General features: G+C 37.7%; 1 protein-coding gene across 4 annotated transcripts in view; it reads right to left on the reverse strand.

Moving 5' to 3' along the window:
• The window catches only part of Sh3gl3 (SH3 domain containing GRB2 like 3, endophilin A3), a 163,544-nt gene that overhangs the window by 22,713 nt on the left and 118,818 nt on the right, over positions 1-22,013 (reverse strand). For all 4 annotated transcript variants that reach the window (XR_001504278.2, XM_048790171.1, XM_015493178.2 and 1 more), the window contains 2 exons: positions 17,154-17,257; positions 15,618-15,727 (listed from right to left, as the gene is read on the reverse strand). Coding sequence is in view for 3 of the 4 variants with exons in the window: in XM_048790171.1 (XP_048646128.1) it covers positions 15,618-15,727; positions 17,154-17,257 (214 nt within the window). In the remaining variant the exon portion in view is untranslated. The remainder of the gene's footprint in view (positions 1-15,617; positions 15,728-17,153; positions 17,258-22,013) is intronic.

Genomic DNA, 22,013 nt, shown 5'->3' on the forward strand with positions numbered 1-22,013 from the left:
TATGTGTGTGTGTGTGTGTGTGTGTGTGTGTGTGTATATATATATATATATATATATATATATACACACATATGAAAAATCCTTTGCAATAGGAGTCATAATCCCATTCTTTACATGACAAAATTGAGACCCAGAAGTATGAAGTGACAGAGCTGGGATTTGGGTTTCCCTCTAACTCCATGGCCCCCTTCACTCCTTCTGGCTGGGTGGGCTCATTTTCCACTCACTTCCTGGTCTGATACTCAGAAGTTTAAAGGTCTTTTCTTATTATTTATGCTACTGCCAGGGGCACTAAAGAACAAAAAGGAAGGTACTTATTAATGGGTAGAGTTAGCATCCAATCAAGAATGGAATCTAAGTGTCTTTCTGGAAGCTTTGGTTCCACAAGCAAGATCATCCTGACATTTGAGGATACTTGTGACATCAGGCCAAATGGTTCATCTCCTATCTTGTTGGGGCAAAGAACTGATTTGGCACTTTTAAGGTTACTTCTGGCTCAGACTCATTCTCAAACACTTGCCAAGTACATACATACTTTCTTTCTCTTTAGCTGACCCAGACACAACATTGCTGTATAGTTCTGATAAATACCACAAAACCATTTTGTTTACCATTTCTAAAATACCGCTTGGGCCCATGGTAAAAGTGCACTGGGTAGAAACTTGAGATCCCTGAGTCCTACCTCTGAATAAGGCCATCTTTGGGCCCCAATTTCTTTATCTGCAAATTTTCAGTCATAATCTAAGATATGTAAGTTGAAAACTACTGAAAAAAGCTAGTAAAGTCTATAAACTGTCTTTCTAGAAATAACATCCACAGGATGTGCTTATCCACAGGAAATAGGATTGATGGAAATTACTTGTCAATAGAACTCAAGTTTAATCATTGTAATCTATAAAAATAAGCATGTGTGATTTGTTTTAAATTCAATACCAATCCTTCACCATTCACACGGGTTATATTACTTTGGATTAACTAGTAGAGCTTGTGCCCTTCATTCTACAAAGTCTTGACTTGTTTGCTGAGATGGCTCAGGCAGATACCTCAGAAGCTGCAGCCCATTTACTTATTAAAACTTCCTGAGAAGTGACAGATGTAGTTTTCTGGTCCCTGGCACAGGAATTGGCTTTCAGGTGGTACTTGGTTTAGCCTGATCCATGTCTTTTAAATAAGGTGGATTAGTTGCCAATATGGAAAAATCAGGAGATTGCACATAAACATATGATTTCTGGCTCCTCTTGAAAAAAAGCAGAAAGACTGGCTATTCTGGGTCCACATTCTTAGGCAAGGGAAAGCGGCTATAGACTATTGGTCACCCACTTTGGACAGGGCAAATGATTCCTACTAAGCTAGAGACTTGCCTCTCTCTGTTAAGCTCCTGACTGGGAGACTTGGTGTTGTTACCAGGCCTGTGCAATTGTCTTACACTTTTCCTATTCTCTCATTCCCAAAATCTGGAGAGTTTGTAGCCACACCCACTGGACAACTCCAGAGGCTATCATTCATGTGGATTCGAACTGGAGTTCCCTGGAACAGTGCTACATGGCTGTACTGTTTGTAATCCCTGGAAACATATTGACTTCTATACTATTTTTAAAAAATAATTGAATATAATAATTTTAGATGATGGGATTTTAAATGTTCATTCAAAGATTAAATACATTATTACAAAACACATATTAAGATGTTAAGATAGATACTCAGCATTTGAGATGATATATCATATAACTATTTCAGCTAAGTCATACTAAAACTTCTACAGCTAAGTTAGAAGTCATATAGCTTTTCAAAAACTCCTTTTGCATAGTATTTGGAAGAATTATGGGAAATCATTCTCTGCAGTGAGAAAAAAAACCTTCCCCTTCAAATCTTCTTTCAGTTTGGAAAATAAAAGGAGTCTTTCTTTATTTCCCTCATCAATGGCTACTGATTAACAATTGTAAGCAAAGCTCACACTTTAATTTTTTAAAAATATTTTTAAATATAGAAAACATTAAGTACTTAACCTATACACTTCTCCAATTTTTAAAATATGTTTAGTTGTAGTTGGACACGATAAATTTTATTTATTTATTTAGTTATTTATTTTTATGAGGTGCTGAGGATCAAACCCAGCACCTCACACATGCTAAGCGAGCCCTCTACTGCTGAGCCACAACCCCAGCCCCCCCGCCCCCGACTTCTCCAATTTTTAAGAATTCTAAGTACTCACAAAAGATGAACATTGCAGTCACAGAATTAAGAGTTGGAAACTACATTAAAATTCATTAAGTCTAATCCCTTCATTTAGGGACAAGTTCAAATCAGTCTAGAGATGTTAAGAAACTCACCCAAGTCACACACACAGCTAATGAATATGAGAATCTGAACTACAATGTGCCACTCCTTTCTACATGTTTGTGTCTCTCTTGTCCATAAACCCTGTCTCTGAATTCTGAACCACTGGACATGGTCTACATTAGTGGATGAGGGGGAAAGCAGGAAAGGAGGAGAAAAAAAGATGGGGAAAAGAAAAGAGGAGAAAAGTAAGAACTTGCTGACTGAACAAACTCTATTTTCACTGCTCTGTGAAATTTTAATTTCCTCTTTGGAAATGTAGGTTTAAAAAAAAAGGTATGTTTCTATTTGCAAAGTGCTCGTCTTCTTTAATTTTTAAATCTCACATTTCACTTCTGAATCAATGTTTATTTTTTAGCGTAATCCTAGAGATTTTGTACCAATGAGACGAATGACTTAGGCTCTAGAAATTATTTCTGAGCAGGCTTTGAAGTGTCAAGAAATTTATAAAAGTCTCTTTTATACCTAAAGAGAGTTAGAATGTCTTAATACAAGTCATTTGAGAGATTTATTTTGCCTCACTCTGACACGCCTGTAGCACACATTTGGAATGCACATTTGTTAACGAATCTCAGCCTTTTCTACATTTTTAAAGTAGATCTAAGTTTATAGTCTATTAACCCTTCACTGTCATTATATAAGTTGTCAGCATATAAAACAGTACCTTCTGGGCTAGGGTTGTAGCTCAGTGGTAGGGCACTTGCCTGGCACATTTAAGGCACTGGGTTTGATCCTTAGCACCACATAAAAATAAATAAATAAAAATAAAGGTATTGTGTCCATCTACAACTAAAAATTAAAAAAAAAATAAAATGGTACCTTCTTTAGGAATATTAGTGGAGAAGAAAATGCTTCATAAATATATGACTTGATAAAATATGTAAAATATACCTCCCTCATTCTTCAATGTTTTAATGCATAATTAAGAAAATGACAACTTGGTGCCTGATAAAAAAATTCCCCACAGATGGAGAAGATGCTTGAGCATAGGTCACAGGTCCCTACACTGTTTTCTTCAAAATCAACAATTTTCTGGAACTGCCCAGGCACACATTTCATCCCAAGGACTTTCCTTGGCCTCCTTTTCTCTTTGGGGACAGGGGTAGCATATGCTGATAAAGCAGCACAGTTCATACTCACAAGCTTGGACAGGCACTCATATATCCTAGCCAGAGCCTGAACTTGGATTTTGTCTGCAATCCATCATTTCAAGTTGTGATTCCCCTCCTTCTCCATTTCTGGCAAACTTTATTCATTCCTTTAACTACCTAGCAATGATATTATCAAAGATTCCATCTCAGTCCCACAATGCATTCTGTCTAATTGACCCATGTCCTTTCATCTCTCTCTAAACTTTTTTCTCTAGAAAGAAGAAATGATGAAGAAAATGTTCTTGGAATTCATTTCTGGCACAGTCTTTTGAGCTTTGCTTTAAATTGTTAGTGAAATGCTTGACATTTTTCCTTTACTTTATAAACATTATGTGCAAATCATTCAGAATCCTAATGGAAAGTAATTTCCCATTAATGCAAGCTATAAAATGTTATTTTCTTTTGAAACTGCGCCTGAGAAACAAACACTACAGGACTCCTTTACACTCAAAAATTCCACCCACAAATCAATGAAGCTCGATGCTAGGTGTGTGACATGGGTACTGAGAGCTTCTGCCAATGGAAACTTCAAAGAGGTGGCCCAGGAAAGGCACAGGCAAACGGCCAACAAAGGCACACAGGAGAGTCTGTGGCAGGGGTGAATCTAGTTATTGGACATGGAGGCTTCTTTCAAGCCTTCTTTTGCACATCTGTGATCCCTGGCTGAACAACACCCTTCTAATAACTTAATCTGCCTAGGGACTGAGCTACTAGCCAAGAAGGAAGGGACAAAGCTCAGGCATGCACTGCCTGGATGAAGAAGCCAGAGAACTCACTGTGCTATCAGTATTCTCTTCCTTCAATTTGGATGCATGATCCCTCTGCAACCATGTGCTGACCACAGATTCCCTGTGATGAGTCTTGGAAATAAATCATTCCTAGTGCTCGTGAACATCTCGTAAAATTCTCCAGTCTTCCTTCTTAATGATATAAAATGAAATATCTATAGGAAAGCATCCATCTCTGTTACTTACTGGCTCTGTGACCTTGATAAAATGTCACTTAACCTCTCTGAGCATTCTTATTTGTCTGTATGTAAAATGGGAATAAAAATAGCACTAGAAATGTATGTAAAGTATTTAGAACACTATTTAACCCACAGTGAGCATTTGAGCATAGCTATTATTAACATTATATCATTATTATTTTGTTTTTATTGTTTTCACTTTTTTACAGTATCATTATGAGGATGAAATATTAGGTACATAAAGCATCAAATAATAACACCTGGCATACTTTAGGCTCTCAAATGCTATGAGCTTATGGCTTTCAGTAATGCTTTAATTCAAATAACTTTTCATTTTTATAGAGCTTAATACTCTCTACACTGCCAAAAAGGCCAACACAAAATACAGCCAAGTTCTCTCTGGTACCAAGTGCAAGCATGGTGTCTTGGGCCCTTGACTCTAGTTCCGGGGTCCTGTCTTCAAGCATGGAACGCTTGTTTCATGCGAGATGAAAGATGGAGAGAGCAGAGCAAGAATTGGGCCCACCTAGGTGGTGTTCTGGGTTCTTCCTACTCAAATATAATATATTGGGGTGGGGAGGCTGGCACTGGAATCATTTCCAAAGTTTTCAATTAGTCTATTGATATCCAGCTTATTTCTAAACAAAAATTTGAAGTGACTTACAATAATATCTTCATATTCTGATAAAATTTTATCAGAATAGAAGTAGAAAGGTAAAGGTAAAAAGCAGGGAAACAATATAATTCTCATCCAAATAACATAACTTTTGAGATTAAAAGTTACACTGAACCAACAGGCATATGCTGGGACTATCCCAAAGGAAGTGGGACATATGGTCATCCCCATCAAAGGAAGGACAAAAATACTAGCTACAGTTCTTTAGATGGTGTTGTGCTTGAACCTTACATCTGGTATTGAGCTTCCTGGTAGCTAGAGCAAATGGAGAATACAGTGGGGCACATACTTCTATAAAGAAGGAAGTATACCTCCTGTTCAAAGCCATCAACTTTTCCCACTAGTAAATACATTTTTATGCAATATTCTTATTAAAATATAATTTGAATAATATCTTGAGAAAAGAAAAATAATGTCCATAATCCTATCTTTAGACTAATCTTCATACAGACACATGTTCACAAAGTTATAATCATACTTGCAATTTTTCATCCTTCTTTTCCACTTACTATCAACATCTTATGTTTCTTCATAATCTACTTATTAATACGTTTAAATAGATGCAGGATATCTCATTTTGTATACCACAATCTCTTAACCAGTATCCTACTATTGACAAATAAATGTTGGTTATTAGGCTGTTCTCACAACTTTTTGTTTGTTTAGACAGTTTCTATACAGATATAAAGGAGGATGCTTTGCTTAAATTGTTTCTTTAGGATACATTTCCAGGAATGAAGCTACTGGGAGTATGGAAACATTTGGTAGACATTGCCAAGTTGATTTTGCAGCAAGTCATATCAGGATCTGGCAAACTATGGCCTGTGAACCAAATAACAATTTAAAGGAACACAGCTATGCCCATTCACTTATATGTTGTCTATGAACATTTTTGTGTGTTACAGCAGACTCAACTAGCTGCAATAGAAACCATATTGCCCAATAGAGAAAATAATGCCTAAAATATTTACTATCTGGCACTGTACCAAAAAAAATCTTCCCATCCCTAGTTTATCCTAATGTATATTCCTACCTTGTCTGTGAGATTGTACCATGTACCACACTCCAACAGAAATGAATTTACGAGATCCTATAGAGAACACTGAGTCACAAAATAGACATTTTCTTCCACAATAAGTCTGTAGTAAATGTATGTGGTAGAGATTGCAAGCTGGCCAACAAAACCCACTCTTCCTTTCTTCAATAGTAATATAATTGTAGGTAGGATATGAGTTTCCAGCTCACCTCTCCCCAGCCTTTGCAGTTTGATGAGTTATATGACCAAGCCATTGCCAATGGGATGAGAGTAGAAGTGACGTGAGCCACTTCTGGCTTATTTCCTTTGGAGGATACCTCTGGCCCTGGACTTCCATTCTTCATTTCTGTCCTGTTTGAATACTACCTTCTTGAGTGTCTCCAGAATGGTAGCTACCAATAGAGAGACTGGTACCAGGAGTGTGGGGTTGCCATAGTAACACCTAAAATTAGTAGTACTGATTTAGAGGGCCAGAAGTAATAAAGAAGAAATAAATTTAACAGGTATAGAATCCAGTAAACTCTTATTAGGTTTCATAATCAAATATTTGTCCTTGATAACCTTTGAAACCAGACCACATACCAGTATCTCCAAAGAAAAAAGATGAACAAAACCAAAATGTTAACTGTTAGACTCCTTACTAGATGTAACAAGTTAGTGTAAGAAGGATAAGAACTGCCCAGTTTGCAATTAATGAATACCATAATAATTAATGAATTATTATGAATACCATAATAATCTGAGGTTGGGATCAGCACATTAGAAACAACAGTAACTGCTTCTGTGCCCCCAAAGAACAGAACATCATCAGGTTGCTATTCCAAATAATTCTCAGGGACCTCCCTAAACCAAAGAAGCACAACTATGCCTCAAAAATTAAAGTTATTGCCTCCTGCTCAGTTCTGTGGTTTTGGATGCCCTAGAGGTAACCTCCATAACTTTAGAGGGGAAGGCATGGGATTGATAAGGAAGGAAGAAAAGAAACCTGTCTTAAGAACTATGTCTAAAAAAGGATTTTGAGCAGGGTGTGGTGGTGCATGCCTGAAATCCTAATGCCTCAGGTGGCTGAAACAGGAGGATCTCATGTTCGAAAGTCAGTCTCAGCAACTTGAAGGCCCTAAGCAACTCAGAGAGATCTTGTCTCAAAATACAATATTAAAAGGGCTGGGGATACAGTTCACTATTGAACCTCTGGGTTCAACACTTGGTACAGGAAGGAGGAGGAGGAGAAGGAGGAGGAGGAGGAGGAGGAGGAAGGAAGGAAGGAAGGAAGGAAAACAGAAAGAAAGGACCTTGAGTTCAATTATGGGAAAACAGACCTGCCTGAGAGCAGATTATAGCTCCATATGTTTTTGATAGAATCAAACTAAGGGGAAACAAGCTTAACCAGAAAATATCTGCATCTATTGAACATTAAGGAATTCACAAGCCCAAATCATAAAGAAGGCAACTTTCCAAAGACTACCTCAGATGTGGACTCAGAAGATATGAAAGATTAAGAGGGGGGCAATGCAGGGGTCCACAGAGTGAAGGACAAGATAAAAACTCTCCCCTAAGGCAGCAGAGTCACCATCTAGTCAAGATACTTCCTTCACTGCCAGGGTAGGGGGTCCTTGGCAATTTCTGTCCGGCAGGATCCATCATTGTTACGGACTTGTTTCTGCTGTGTATTTCCATTTTCCATGGTCTGAATGTTTGCATCTGCCCCAGATTCAAATATTGAAATTTAATCCCTGATGAGAAAGTATTAAAAGTTGGGGCCTTCAGAGGTGAGCAGGTCATAAAAACAGCCCTCATGAATAAGATTAGTGCCTATGAAAGAAGTCCAAGGAAGCTAGTTTGTCCCTTCTGCAGTGTGAGGACAGAGCTAGAAGGTACCATCTGTGAGGAATGGGCCTCAGAAGACACTAAATCAGCCAGCACTTTGGTCTTGGATTTGCCAGCCTCCGAAAGGTATGCAATAAATCCTGTTGCTTTTAAGTTTTCCACTCTCAAGTATTTCGTTATAGTAGTATGAACAAACTGAGTCGTAGTAGGATAGACCTCAGGTTAAAAAAACCTTTTGCAGGTAAGAGTCCTAACTTGAACTGGGTAATGACCACCCAGCTAGAGATCGCATTTCCCAGGCTGCTTTGCCACTACATGCAACTATTTGGTTGAGCTCTTGTCCCTGGAATACTGAGTGTGTCATTTCCACCTTGCTAGCTTAGGATGAAATGTCTAGCCTACATATTTCTGTTTTTACCCACTTCTTGCTGGCTGGAGCAACAACAACTTGGAAATCACATGATAAGGATGCCAGAGCATCTATCCACCTGGGCCCCTGAGCAGGCCTGGGGACAAGAATCACCCATCCTTTTGGAATATTCTCCCTGGACTGTTGCATGAGTAAGAAAAATTTATACTGTTGCATACTGCACTTGAGTTTTTCTTTTTTCTTTTTCTTTTTTTTTTTTTGATACAGAAACTAGTGTCACCCTAATATAATATAAAAGAAGTCTTCAGAGAACTATATCTGAATATCCTCTTGATGATTTTTAAAGAAATCAATTTAACTAAAATAACTTTAAAGGAAACATTATGTCAAAAATGTAAATTGAAAACTAGCACCACACGCTATAAAGAGACTGTAACCATGAAAACAATTATGATGGAAAAGAGGCGATTTAATTCAATTCAAGTTAGGACTCTTGCCTGAAAAAGGTTTTTAACCTGAGGTCTCTATCTTCTATTAAAATTGGGCATTAATAACATTTCAGCACAAAACTATGACTTTACATCAGACTGACTGAAACAGAATTAAAAAAATATTCTTATGACGTGATTCAAGATATTTATGCTGACATTAATTTAGTACCTAAAGCCATCTTGTGTAAAAGCAGAAAAATGCAATCAGATGTCCAAAGCTCAGAATAAATGCATATTGGTAGCTGGATAAGGAGCCAGGTAAGTCCTCCCTTCCTGGGTTTGTGTTGTGTACCTGGGAGCCCAGACATCTGCCTTCAGGAAGGAGTATTGAATATGGCGACCCAAAACAGGATATCAGGGCAATACCATGGGTGATGGAAACATCCTGAAAACCAGAAACCAGTACATTTAATCAGCTGAGAATCCCTTACTCCCCCTTTACCATGGGAGGCCAACTAGAAAGGAATCTCTAAATAAAAATTTTCATATAGAGCCAAGAATCAACAACATTGGATGAGAAAAAACTTCATAAAGGAGATGGCAGATCTAAACAAACACTCAAGGAGATAAAATTTAATATAATACAAAAATAGAGACTTCTTTAAATTATAATTAATATTCTAAAAAGGATCTGAAGGATCTAATTACTCATAAAGTTAAAATTTTAGAAATTTGAATATATATATATATATATTGGAAACCCAAAAATAATGCCTTTCTCTCCTCCTCCTAATCCTTGAAATCTATGAATATGGTGTCTTATGTGGCAAAAGGGAATCTTCCAACTTTTCTTTTATTTTCTTTTTTGGTACCAGGGATTGAATCCAGGGTTGCTCTACCATTGAGCTATATCCCCAGCCCTTTTTATTTTTTTTTTTTTATTTTGCGTCAGGGAATCACTAAGTTGCTGAGACTGGCCTCAAACTTGCAATCTTCCTGCCTCAGTCTCTTGAGTTGCTGGGAATACAGCTATCACACCTGGCTTACAGATCTTGATACAGATAGAATTATGTGGGTGGGCACTCATAGTCATACAATTATGTGTGTGGACTTAATATAATCAAAAGGGGCCTTATAAGAGGGAAGGAAGCAAGAGGATCAGACTCAGAATAAGAACTTGCAACTGTGAAAAATGAGGCTGGAGGGGTGGGGTTGTGGATCAGCGGTAGAACATTCACCTAGTATGTATGAGCACTGGAATCCAACCTCAGCATCACATAAAATAAATTAAAAAATAAAATAAAGGTATTGAGCCCAACTACAACAAAAAAAATTTAAAAAACAAGGCTAGAGACAGATGTGAAGATGCCATACCACCAGCTAAAAAGATGGAGCAAGGGGCCAGAAGCCAAGGAACACAGAGCCTCCAGAAGGTGGGAAAGGTAAGAAATGGATTCTCCTCTTGCATCAGCTCCTGAATTTTAGGCCCTGTGGCCCCCACAGCTTTAAAATGGATGATAAATGTGTATTAATTTAAGCCATATAGGTTGTAGTGGGGAAACTAATAGGATAGATGTAAGAGACTGAGTAGATATGCTAAATAAATGAATGGTATCAGCGAAGAATAAAACGATATAATGAAATTTCCTCTGAGGGCAGAGATGAGGAAAGAAGGGACAGGACAATGAGACAGAGGAAGAATCAAAAGAGCCAATATCTAATGGGAGTTAAAAAGGGGAAAAAAATCAAGGAAATAGAGAAGTATATCTAAGGCTATAAAAAGTATTTCCAGGTTTAAGAGCAATATGAGTAATTAGATTAAAGGGTCAACAAGAAGGAAGAAGGAGAAGGGAATGTAACCAGTCTTCCCATATTTGATTCAATTGCCAGGAAACATGGATGGGTCCAGCACTACCATTAGAGATTTCAATACTCTTTTTACCCAAAAATTAATAGGAAAAAACAGACCGCAACAAATCAGAAGATATAGAAGAATTGAACAACACTAAGAACTTGATCTAACTGACATTTATAGAACACTCCACCAAAGAAAATAGAATACACACCTTTTCAAGTGCACACAGGACATTTACCAAGACTAATCATATTCTGGGTCATAAAGCAAAACAATTTAAAGGGTACAATTCATACAAAGTATGCTATTTGAACAAAATAGAGTTTATCTGAAGTCTCAAACAGAAAGATATCTGAAAAAGACCACATATGTGGAAATGAAATACTTCAAAAGAAATCATAGGTTAAAGAGACTTTGAAAAATAAAATTAGAAAGGGTTTCGAAGAGAATGAAAATAAAACTACAACATATCTGAATCTATGAAATACAACTAAAGTAGTACTCAGAGGGGAATTGATAGCAGTAAACACATACGGTTATTAGAAAAGAAGAACAGACTCAAAGACCTTAGTGTCTATCATAAGAAACTAGAAAAAGAATAAATTAAACCCAAAGTAAGCAGAAGCAATGAAATAATAAAGATCAAAGTGGAACCAAATAAAACGGAATATAGTAAACATGAGAGAAAAAACACTGACAAAAAAATGGAAAATTAACAAATTCATAGCCAAAATGAGATGATTAAGAAAAAAAGGAAAGAAACTACCAATAACCAGTATCAGCAATGGATGAGAGAGGTGACACCCCCACAAATTCTGCATATCTTAAAAGGATAATAAGAGAATAACTGGAAGAACTTTATGCCTAACTGACAACTTAGGTTTATGGACAAATTCCTTGAAAGAGACAAACTCTCTCAAGAACCTGGTAACATTGATATCCCTGTATCTATTTTTTAAAATATCACATCTGTAATTTAAAACCTTTCCTTAGAGAAGAAAAGGAGAAGCTTTAGCCAGCCGATCCAGATGGGCATCCTTAGCCAGCTGATCCAGATGGGCATCCTTAACCAGCTGATCCAGATGGGCATCCACAGTGCTCAGTCACCTAGACAGCCTGATACACTGTGGTGAGGAACCCAGACTCACAACCTCATTCAGACCATTAATAATACTAAATCAACCTCAAAATCCCTGAATAGTACTCTCCCAAATGGTCAAGCTCATTTAAAACCAAGAAAGTCTTAGAAATTGTCACAGCCAAGAGGGGCCTAATGTGACAAACTACTAAATGTTAGGTGGTATCCTGGAACAGAAAAAGAGCAAATTAAACTCAAAGCAAGCAGAAGCGATGAAATAATAAAGGCCAAAGTGTTCAAGATTGGAACATTCAATATTGTTAAACTGCTGATTCTTTCTTAAGGGATCAGAGAGTCAACCCAATATAAATCAAAATTCAAATGTGCTTTAAAAAAATTGAAAAGATGATCTTAAAATTCTCAAAAAAATTGCAAAGGAACTAGAATAGCCAACCCAGATTTGACTGAAAAAGAAGACCAAAGTTAGAGGATTAACAGGACCAGATGTCAAGACTTAGAAAGCTATGACAAGCAAGAAGCAGGAAGTCAAATAAGAATGAAAGTAGAGCCCTAGTCCCTCAGCAATGCTGCTGTGCATGTTATTTTTATGCACATGGCATTGTAGTCATTGTTACAGAATATAAAAATGGAGGTTTGGGCTGAGGCTTCAGAACTGTTTTTAAAGCTTGGTGTGCAGACGATCACCCTGTAGAACTTGAAACAAACAGAAGTGATGGGGGAAACGTTTTTATTACTCTTAACCCTAACTCACACCTGTGGCACAGCCAGATCAGGTAACAGAGATTAGAAAAAAATTTCAGAGAAGTTATGGAAAGAGCAGGGAGGAGCTGGAAGTTGCATGTTCTTCCGAGAGAAAGAGAGAGGTTAGGGTAGGAGGGAGATTTATTTAAAAGTGCCCTCAAAGAACACGAAGTTCTCTAGAGCTTCAAGAACACAAGGGGTAGATGAAACAAAGAAGCCCAATACCATCCCTGCCCTGATATCTAACTTGCCACTGAAATAGTATATTGGAGATTTTAACTTTGGTTACTACACAGGTCTTAGCAACTGGGCCACTGTGCAAACTTTCACTTTTACAGTGAAGTAAGTGACTGGAGAACTCCTGTGATCTAGATGTAATCAGAAAAGTCCTGGAGCCTGCCCAGGTTTTCATTCAGAGATAGCGGCAACTGAATGTAAAATAACAGCAGGGGAAACAAGAGGGATAGATTTTAATACTTCTGCATGATGAAAATGATCATTATGTAATAAGTATTTATTTGACAAGGATGGTGATTTTAAGTAAGCTGGAAGAGGGGGTGTATATGGGAGACCAAAGGAGAGCAAGTTGAATGCTTATCTTCTTTAGTAGGAAATCATTATTTGTGACCCAAAACTGAAAAATCAGCAGATAACATTTTGTTTAGAACAATGGAGTTAAATACCAAACAGTGGAGAGTTGAAAGTGGTTTCCTCTGAGAGTAGGAAATAAGCCTTGGCAGAGGAGTAGAGAGGGAGACTACTGATTTTCATAAATAGAAGCTTTGTGGTAACATTTTATTTTAAAAACTATATGTACATATTATTCTGAGAATTGTTATTTTTTTTATTTAGTTGTAGATGAACACAGAGTATCTTCACTTATTTTTATGTGGTGCTGAGGATCGAACCTAGTGCCTCACACATGCAAGGCAAGCACTCCACCACTGAGCCACAGCCCCAACCCCTGAGAATTGTTATTTTTCACCAAAAAAAAAAAAAAAATGGAACTTTAAAGGGAGTGATAGTGGTGGAAGAAAATTCAGACTGATGCTTTTCTGGATTGGGTGTGCTATGGAAGAACACCAGACACCCAACAACAGAATAAATGAACCTCAAGCCACATCTTACACACAAATCCTACCTCAAAATAGATCATGAATTTGAGAAAAAACATATAAGAGAAGCTCTTATACTAAGCAAGGCAAAGAATTCTTAGTTTCATATCAAGAACAAATAGCAGGAGAAACGGATAACTTGGATTTCATCCAAATTAAAAACTTTTGATCTGTGAAACCCTGTTAAGATAATAAAATGTAAGCCACAGAGTGAGGGAATATAGTTGCAAACCACTTTCATAACAAAAAAACCACAATATTTAGAATATAGAGAGAATTCTCAACACTCAACAGTAAAAATACAAATAATCTAAGTAGAAAACGGGCAAAAATATAAGAAGAAATTTCACCAAAGGGGACCTTCAAATGGTAAATAAGTGAATGAAGAAATGTTCAACATCATTAGTCAAAGGAACTACAATTAAAAATGGTGACAACCCCAAATGCTGGCGTGTATGTGAAGAAACCGGATCACTCATACATGGCTGGTGGGAATACAAACTCACACAGCCATTCTGATAGTTTAGCAGTTTATTTTAATTTACAAAAATAAAATCCAAATTATTAGCATTTAAGTATCTAGAGGAGATTTTAAGTCAAAGAAAACTACAGCAGAATAACTTTGGTGTCAGAAAGACTTTTCTCAATGGCATAAAATGCAAAAATCATAAGTATACACAAAATGCAAAAATCATAAGTAAAAATATTAATAAATTTGACTACATCAAAATATAGCTTCTGTATACTGAAAAGAACTGAACAAAGCAAATCACAGCAACAAAACCAATAAATAGATAAAACACTTCATAAACAAGGTCTAAAGATAAGTGACAAAGTGGAAAAAATTGTAAATATTAAAGAATCCATACAAATCACTAACATAAACTACCTAAAAAAAACTACCTAAAAAAAAGTAATTCAGACATAAGGAAATACAAATGACGAATTAGAGAAAAAATATTCAATCTCACTTGTAATTATGGAAAGACAAGCTAAAGTTGAATGCCATTTTTTAATTCTTGAGTGCTCAGAAGAAATGGAAGTGTAATTATGGGGGCATTAGGAAGCAGGTATTCGAATAGTAAAGGTCATGTAGGTAATTTAGGCAATTATCTACTATCACTTAAAATGTGCATAACTCAGCAATGAGCCTAAATCATCAATTTCATTTCCTAGAAAGACTTGCTTACCAGAATTTGGAGGCAGATAAAAGGTATTCATATTAGTAAATTTTAAAAAACCTAGGTTAATTAATAGGGATATAGTGTATGTATAATAAAAAACTATGAATTCATTAAAAAGTGATAGATCTATATGCAAGGTATGAAAATAACTCCAATAAATAGTGATATTTTAAAAAGCAAACTGTATAACAATATGCCTAAGCTGATCTTGCATTTATAAAACAGAAAAAAATCTTAAAACTGTGTGTGTATGTATATGTACATAAATACATATGAGAGTATTCATACCAAATGGTTAACAATGGCTACATCTAAGGAGGAGATTGGGTTGGAATGGGCAATCACAAGAGACAACAGAATTTTTATACCATCTGAATTTTTTCCCCTCAGTTTGATCGCTTTACTCAAGATTATAATTATGTGTCATTGTCATTAAAAATGAACAATGCAGCACTTAAGACAGAGCCCAGCATATACCAAGTGCTCAACAATAAAAAACTTTAAAAATTAGTAAAATACTTTGAAAGTTAAAAATGTAAGGATAATGTAGCAACAAGGGTCCTAAGATCAAGGGTTTATCTAATTGCCATATAAGGAGGCTTTAGTAAAGTGATGGAATTCTTCCTGGTGTTCATTTTCAAAATCGGATGAGTATTTGAAATAGGAAAAAGGGACATTGTTGGGGGAAAGAATTTCACCAAATCAGCAAAGGAATTCAGGATGTTAGGGGTTTTGCATGGATAGATCTCACAACAAGAAGCAGATCAATGTTTCTAGAAGAAGCCTTAATAAAGGGCACACTTCATTCATTGAGAGAGGTTAACGTACCTGACGACTTTGCTGCAGAAGTGGTGGAAACCCCATTGAACTCACTAGTACTCCTTTTCACAGGTCTTGGCTTATATTCTCTTTTAGGGATATTGGATGCAGCCATAATTCTGTAACACACATTGGAATCTGAGTCAGGCATCTGATAAAGATAGCAGAGCTTTCAAACACACCTTTACTCAGCCCTGATGAGTATGCAAACCTAGGTTACAAGAGTGACCAGGGAGGTGACGGATTTTACACACTGATTCCTTAATAGCCCTAAGGGACAGAAGTCACATCCTAAATGCAGTTTTCCAACTATCTATGTGAGCTTCTCAGTGAAATTCATCTTGAAGACCATTTAGCCTCATAAAGTCCCAGAGGCATTTAGCAAGTGGCCCCTCAACCACACTAGCTGCCTTCTTCATTCCCCTCTGTTAGAGAATTGTGAAAATATCCTCTTATAAGAGCTAAATGACTATCTAGTGGATGCTTCAGGGACTGGACACAAGTTTGATCCTTCTAGAATCAGGGCATTGAATTGAGAGAAAATCTCTCCAGATTTGTTGTTGCCATTGCCATAAATGCTGTGTAAAGCAATTTTATGTTATCAAAGCTTGTTCAAAATATAGGGTATTAATGGTATTTTTAGCCCAACATTTTAATTAGTGGGATTGCTGTGCATATTATAGATGTTATTACTAATTTTCAAAAATACATAGACTATGTCGATCATTAAAACCATAAGGCACAAATCTCAATATTTCTTTCATCTTTCAGAATATGCTGAAATTGCTTTTCATGTCAATCTTATGAATTCACTCTGGTTTTTTTTGTTTGTTTGTTTGTTTTTGTTTTTTGTATTTTTGGTACCAGGGATTGAATTCAGGGCCACTTGACCACTGAGCCACATCCCCAGCCCTATTTTGTATTTTATTTAGAGACAGGGTCTCACTGAGTTTCACAGTGCCTCACTTTTGCTGAGGCTGGCTTTGAACTCAAGATCCTCCTTCCTCAGCCTTCCAAGCCAATGGGATTATAGGTGTGCACCACCAAGCCCAGCTCAGCCTGGTATTTGTACTAGTGAAGTATAAATATATCTTTTGTATGGATATTGACATATTTTCTGAATCATCCCACTCTTCTCTGCATGCCCCTAGGTGTTGGGAAGAGAGTATACACCATGGCTACTGCCAGCTTATAAGTGGAGAGCAAAGTTCAGCAAGTTGGCAAGGAAGCAGACAGCTCTGCAAGGGTCAACCTCCAAGGTGGGCAAGGGAGCCCTTTGTTTGATTGCCCTAAACACAGCAGAGAGAAAGGGGGCTTTAATGAAAAGAAAAAGGAGAAAAGCTATCAGATCTCTTTTCCCAGTTCTGACTAATTGTCCAAAGTCACATATTAGTTTTCTGTCCCATCCATGCCTAACCATGAAAGCCAACTAAAGAAATTTCAGCATAGAATGGGGCAGAGGGAAGGGGAGATAAAGAGACAGAGACTGATTTCAATTGACTTAACTCTGCAGCCCCTGGCTATAAGAAAGGTAAAGGACCTTACCGCATCTGTAGCTTGCTCTGCAGCTCCTGCAGAATCTCTGTGGACTGTTTGTGATAGTCTAAAGCTGCCTCTATAAACACGGCCAACTGGCTGACTTGCTCTACCTGCAGCAGAAGTGCAAAATTACTCCATGGAGGCCAGAGCCCATGTAATGTCCAGAGAGAGGTGCCCAGCAACAAAGACCCAGCTTTGCGGGGAAGCCCAACGTCTGCCTTGGCTCTGGTCCATTTCATTTCATTCCATCTTGGAGCCCTGCATAATAACCATACAGGCCGTGGTATAGAGATGTAGATGCTGGAAAAACATGTTCACATTTATTTGTGATTATGAATTTGATGTAATTCAATAATATGCTTTCTTTTCCAATTAGGTGTTGATATTCTATGGACATTTTTATGCTTATAGTTCACCGATCTGAAAATGGAGGAAGGAAGCTTTTCCAATGGTAAGTGAAGCCAACACCTAGTAAAGAAACCTTGTGAATGTCTCTATGGGCACTTTCTAGCTAAGCAAACCCCAGAAAGTAAGTAAATTAAGCTGTTCTCAGATAAGAAAGGAGTGCCCAAAAGCAACATGTGCTGCAGGGCAAAGAATCCCCCTGTGTTTTTTATTGCTACCAGCAGAAAATATTTTCCCTGAAACATACAGTGGAAAATAATGAACTACAAAGATTCTGGCGTATCTCTTTCCCACAAATCAACACAAGTTAGTGGCCAACTTACAATGGATGCTTAAACAAGCAAACAAACAAAGCTTTGTCTTGTGAGCAAAGTCCGGAAGACCTGGAGGTGTGTAATTTGAGGGAAGAGCAATATTGAGAGGGCCCAAGAGCTTTCCTGCTACCCAACAAGGTTAAGGAACTGCTTTAAGAAGTAAAGATTAATAAAACTTATTTCAGGAAGCCTCAGAGGCAAGTCCCAGAAGGCTGAGGTGATATCTCCCAGCATAAATCCATGAACTCCCAATCTAGACAGAGTCACAAATCAACATTGCTCTACCGCATTTTCCCCAAAACTCAAGCATCATTCTCATATATCACTTTCTAACCAGCTTTGGGGAAAAATCTGCCTGCTTATTCATTCATACATTCTCACCCCATGTAAACAGTCATGGACTTGCATGTTTTCAAAGATCCAAGGTGTTTCCATGTGTTGATGCAGACTATTCTTTTGCTGCCTACTCTGTAAATTTTCTTAAACCATTTATACCACTTTAAACATGGGCTCAATGTGCATTTAAGATATATATGGAATACATCTAGATATGATAGCACACACCTGTAATCTCAGCAACTTGGGAGGCTGAGGCAGAAGGATCTCAAGTTAGAGGTCAGCATCAGCATTTAGTAAGACACTGTCTTAAAATACAAAATAAGAAGAGCAAGGGATGCAGCTCAGTGGCAGAGAGCATCCCTGAGTCCAATCCCTAGTCCAAAAAAAAAAAAAGGTACACATGGAATTCTACTTGTGCCAAAATGTGATTGGCATTTGAATAAGGATATCCCCTGGTGTTACATTCACTTTACCATGCTCTGTGGCTGGAAATGCAGCAAGCTTAGCCTTAAATTTCTAAAAACCCAATAAACAAAACAAAGACAGCCTGGCCCCAGCGAAATCCTAAGGATTTCTTAAATTTCATCTCTTTGGCTTTTTCACATACTTTTGAATAAGTCCGGCACCATGGCCTAACAGGATCATGGCAGAATTTGCTACAAAAGAATTTTTCTTCCTTAGAGTGCTCAAGTTGTATGTTTGGTAAAAATCTGTGTCACACCTCTCTGTCGTTAGTAAAATTAATATGTCCTAATGTATGCCCCACTTTGAAATATGTTTGGTGTTTTAGAATTTTTAAAGGAAGAGTGGAAAAGCTAAATGAATATTCCTTGAAACATATGTAGGGTTGGTAAAGGGCGGGGTCTGCAAATTACCAGCTATTCTCTCTGAAGTGGCTAAAATGCATGATTATATAATCAAGAAATGCATTTGAGGCTGACTTTGGGAAGACAGTGAATGTCAGAGCCCTTTAATGCTTGAGAGGTAACAGCAGTGCTACTCAGTGTCTGCACATAGTACGTGCTAAGTGCAAGACATGCAATGCCACAAGTGGATTATCCTTCTATAACTGTCAGAAAATGGAAGCTTCCATTTCATTGTCTTCCAGACCATGAACATCAAACTGAGCTAGGAACCAGCACAGGTAGACTCTGATTCCCAAAGCTGCAATCAGAATTAAATACCTGAACAAGAAAAAACAAGATAGAGCAATAAACCCAGGCCATCTAAGAACCAAAACTTAGGTAGAAAGTTAAACATTTCCTCCAGTGGCCACACTACTCAATTTGGATCTGCCTCAGGTATATGGACGCTTAATTCCATTTACAGGCTGGGACCTCAAGAACAAAATGTGACCTCACCATATGGAAAAGATTACCTGACATTCAAAGGAACACAATTACCCGAGAAACAGCTGTCTGAACATTGTTCAGATGCCTACTTTGAAAAACTCACAATGCAAACAGACTTCACTATTAGGCTAGAAATCAAGGAGGCACAGGCCAGGCACAGGCAGTGGTGGCTGACAAATGCATGGAGTGAGGACCGCAAAGATACCTGGGAGATTCATGGAACCATAAAACCAGAGGGAATTTGTGACAGAATAATGTCCCACAAGAAGTCCCAGACCTAATTCCCCAAATTTATGAATAAGTTTGCATAGCCAATGGAACTTTGCAGATATAATTAAATTAAGCATCTTGAGATGGGGAGAATATCTTGAATTATTGGGGTATAATTACAAGATTAAGAGGTACATAAGAGGGTTAGAGTCATAGCAGAAGACATGACAATAAGAGCAGAGGTCAGAACAAGAGATTTAAAGATACTCTGCTTTTATTTATTTGTTGATTTATTTATTTTGCATGTATTGGGGGTTGAACCCAGGGGTACTCTATCCCACTGAGCTAGATCCCCAGCCTTTCTTATTTGTTTTTATTTTGAGACAGGGTATTGCTAGTTGTCTAGGATGGCCTGGTAGTTCCCATCCTTCTGCCTCAACCTCCCAAATAGCTGGGATTACAGGTATGTGCCACCATGTCCAGGCTGATGCTAGCTCTGAAGATGGAGAAAATAAATCAAGGAGCCAAGAAATGCAGATAGTCTCTAATAGCTGGGAAAAGAAAGGAAATAGATTCCTTTCTGGAACCTCCAGAAGGAAGGCAGCCTTACCAAAACGTTGATCATAGGACTTACAACCTCCAAGATATAAGATAAGAAATTTGTGGTCCTTTAAGTCGTCATGTCTGTGATCCTAATACAGAGCAGCTTTGGCCTATTCCCAAACTAACAAAATGCTAACAATGGGATTAGTGCAGGTCAGGGTCCCCTGTTTGGGGTGGGGGAGGGTTTGGAAGTGCTGTTGACCAAATTCACTAGGTAATGAGTCTTCTGTGGCTGGGCCTGGGGACTTCACTGATGCTTCAGCTTTACCCCATGGCACCTCACTCTCTTTCCAGATGGGTGAGATGGACTTCATTTCTCTCCCATGCACATAGCATATCAATTAATGTACCACTTATGGATGGATTTAATTCTCTCTCAAGCTGCAAGCCAATTGCTGACCAGTGTATGAGGCTGTAGGAATTACCTGACCCTGGAGATGGAGGCAGGTCAGAGATGTCTCCAACTACAGTGGATCAAAAGCACTAAACATTCCTAGTGTTACTAGCAATGGAAACCTTAGGGACACTTGGGTGGTATCGGAACCATTGTCTGGTCTTGTGGACCAACTTCAAAGGGCTTGGGCTTACCCCAAAGAAGAAGGGCTCCAAGGACTACAGCCCAGAGTAGGGCCTTCTAAGTCAATTCTCTAAAAAAGTAACATGGAATCTGAGGTTAAAGAAGAAAAGGATGTGACCCCTCCTCCTCAGACTGGTTGACAGCCAAGGCAGAGAGAGGCATCCTCTGAAGGCTATGGTGACAACACAGAGAACCATGATGTGAATGGGTGATGCTCTACCCAGGTGCCTGGAATCCCCAGTGTGCTCAGCAAGAATGAGAAAAGAAATGCACATCTTTAGGAGGTAACAAGCCCTCTTCTTCTTTTTTATTGGTTATTTTTAGTTATGCATGACAATATAGTCCATTTTGATAAAATTATACATGGATGGAATATATCTCATTCTAATTATTGCCCCAGTCTTGTGGATGTACACAATGGTGGGATTCATTGTGGTGTATTCATTTATGTACATAGGAAAGTTATGCAGATTAACCCATCTTCTCTCACAAATGAAATGACATACTTCCCATGGAAGTCATCTTCATTTTCCTTGCTCTATCATATCACACACTTCATCTCTTTTTGGATTTGTCAGAGAAGCCAAAAGAAATTTTCTTGTGAATTTTGCAGTCTGGTCATAATAGGTGTCTTTTTCAATGGATTCAAAGTCTTTATTCAGAGTTTCTGAACAAAGCTTGAGTAAGGCAATTAAATTAATAATATATTTTCATTCTCCACTTTATACTTCAAAAGAACTTCTCAAATGCAGTTGCTCAGTTGCTTGATATCTGTCAAGTGAAAGCAACTTTCCCAGGGCATATGCACAAGTAGAGATAAAGCCAGAACCAGAACCAGGTCTCTTACTTTTTTGCTGGGTATACTTTCTGCTGGCCCAGTACTTCCTGATGCATCTTATTCCACTCCTGAAATGTCAATAACTATAATAATGCAGTGCAGTTCTAGTCAAATAAGCTTGGCAAATTGCCAATAATATCCTCTCTTCGATGTTGCTCAGAGATTAATCTTTCATATTATCCTATACAGTCTAGAAAGTCTTGGGATTAAAAACTGTTGTTTAGTTCT

The sequence above is a fragment of the Marmota marmota genome, unplaced genomic scaffold, assembly GCF_001458135.2.
Source record: "Marmota marmota marmota unplaced genomic scaffold, marMar, whole genome shotgun sequence".
Taxonomy (NCBI): Eukaryota; Metazoa; Chordata; class Mammalia; order Rodentia; family Sciuridae; genus Marmota; species Marmota marmota.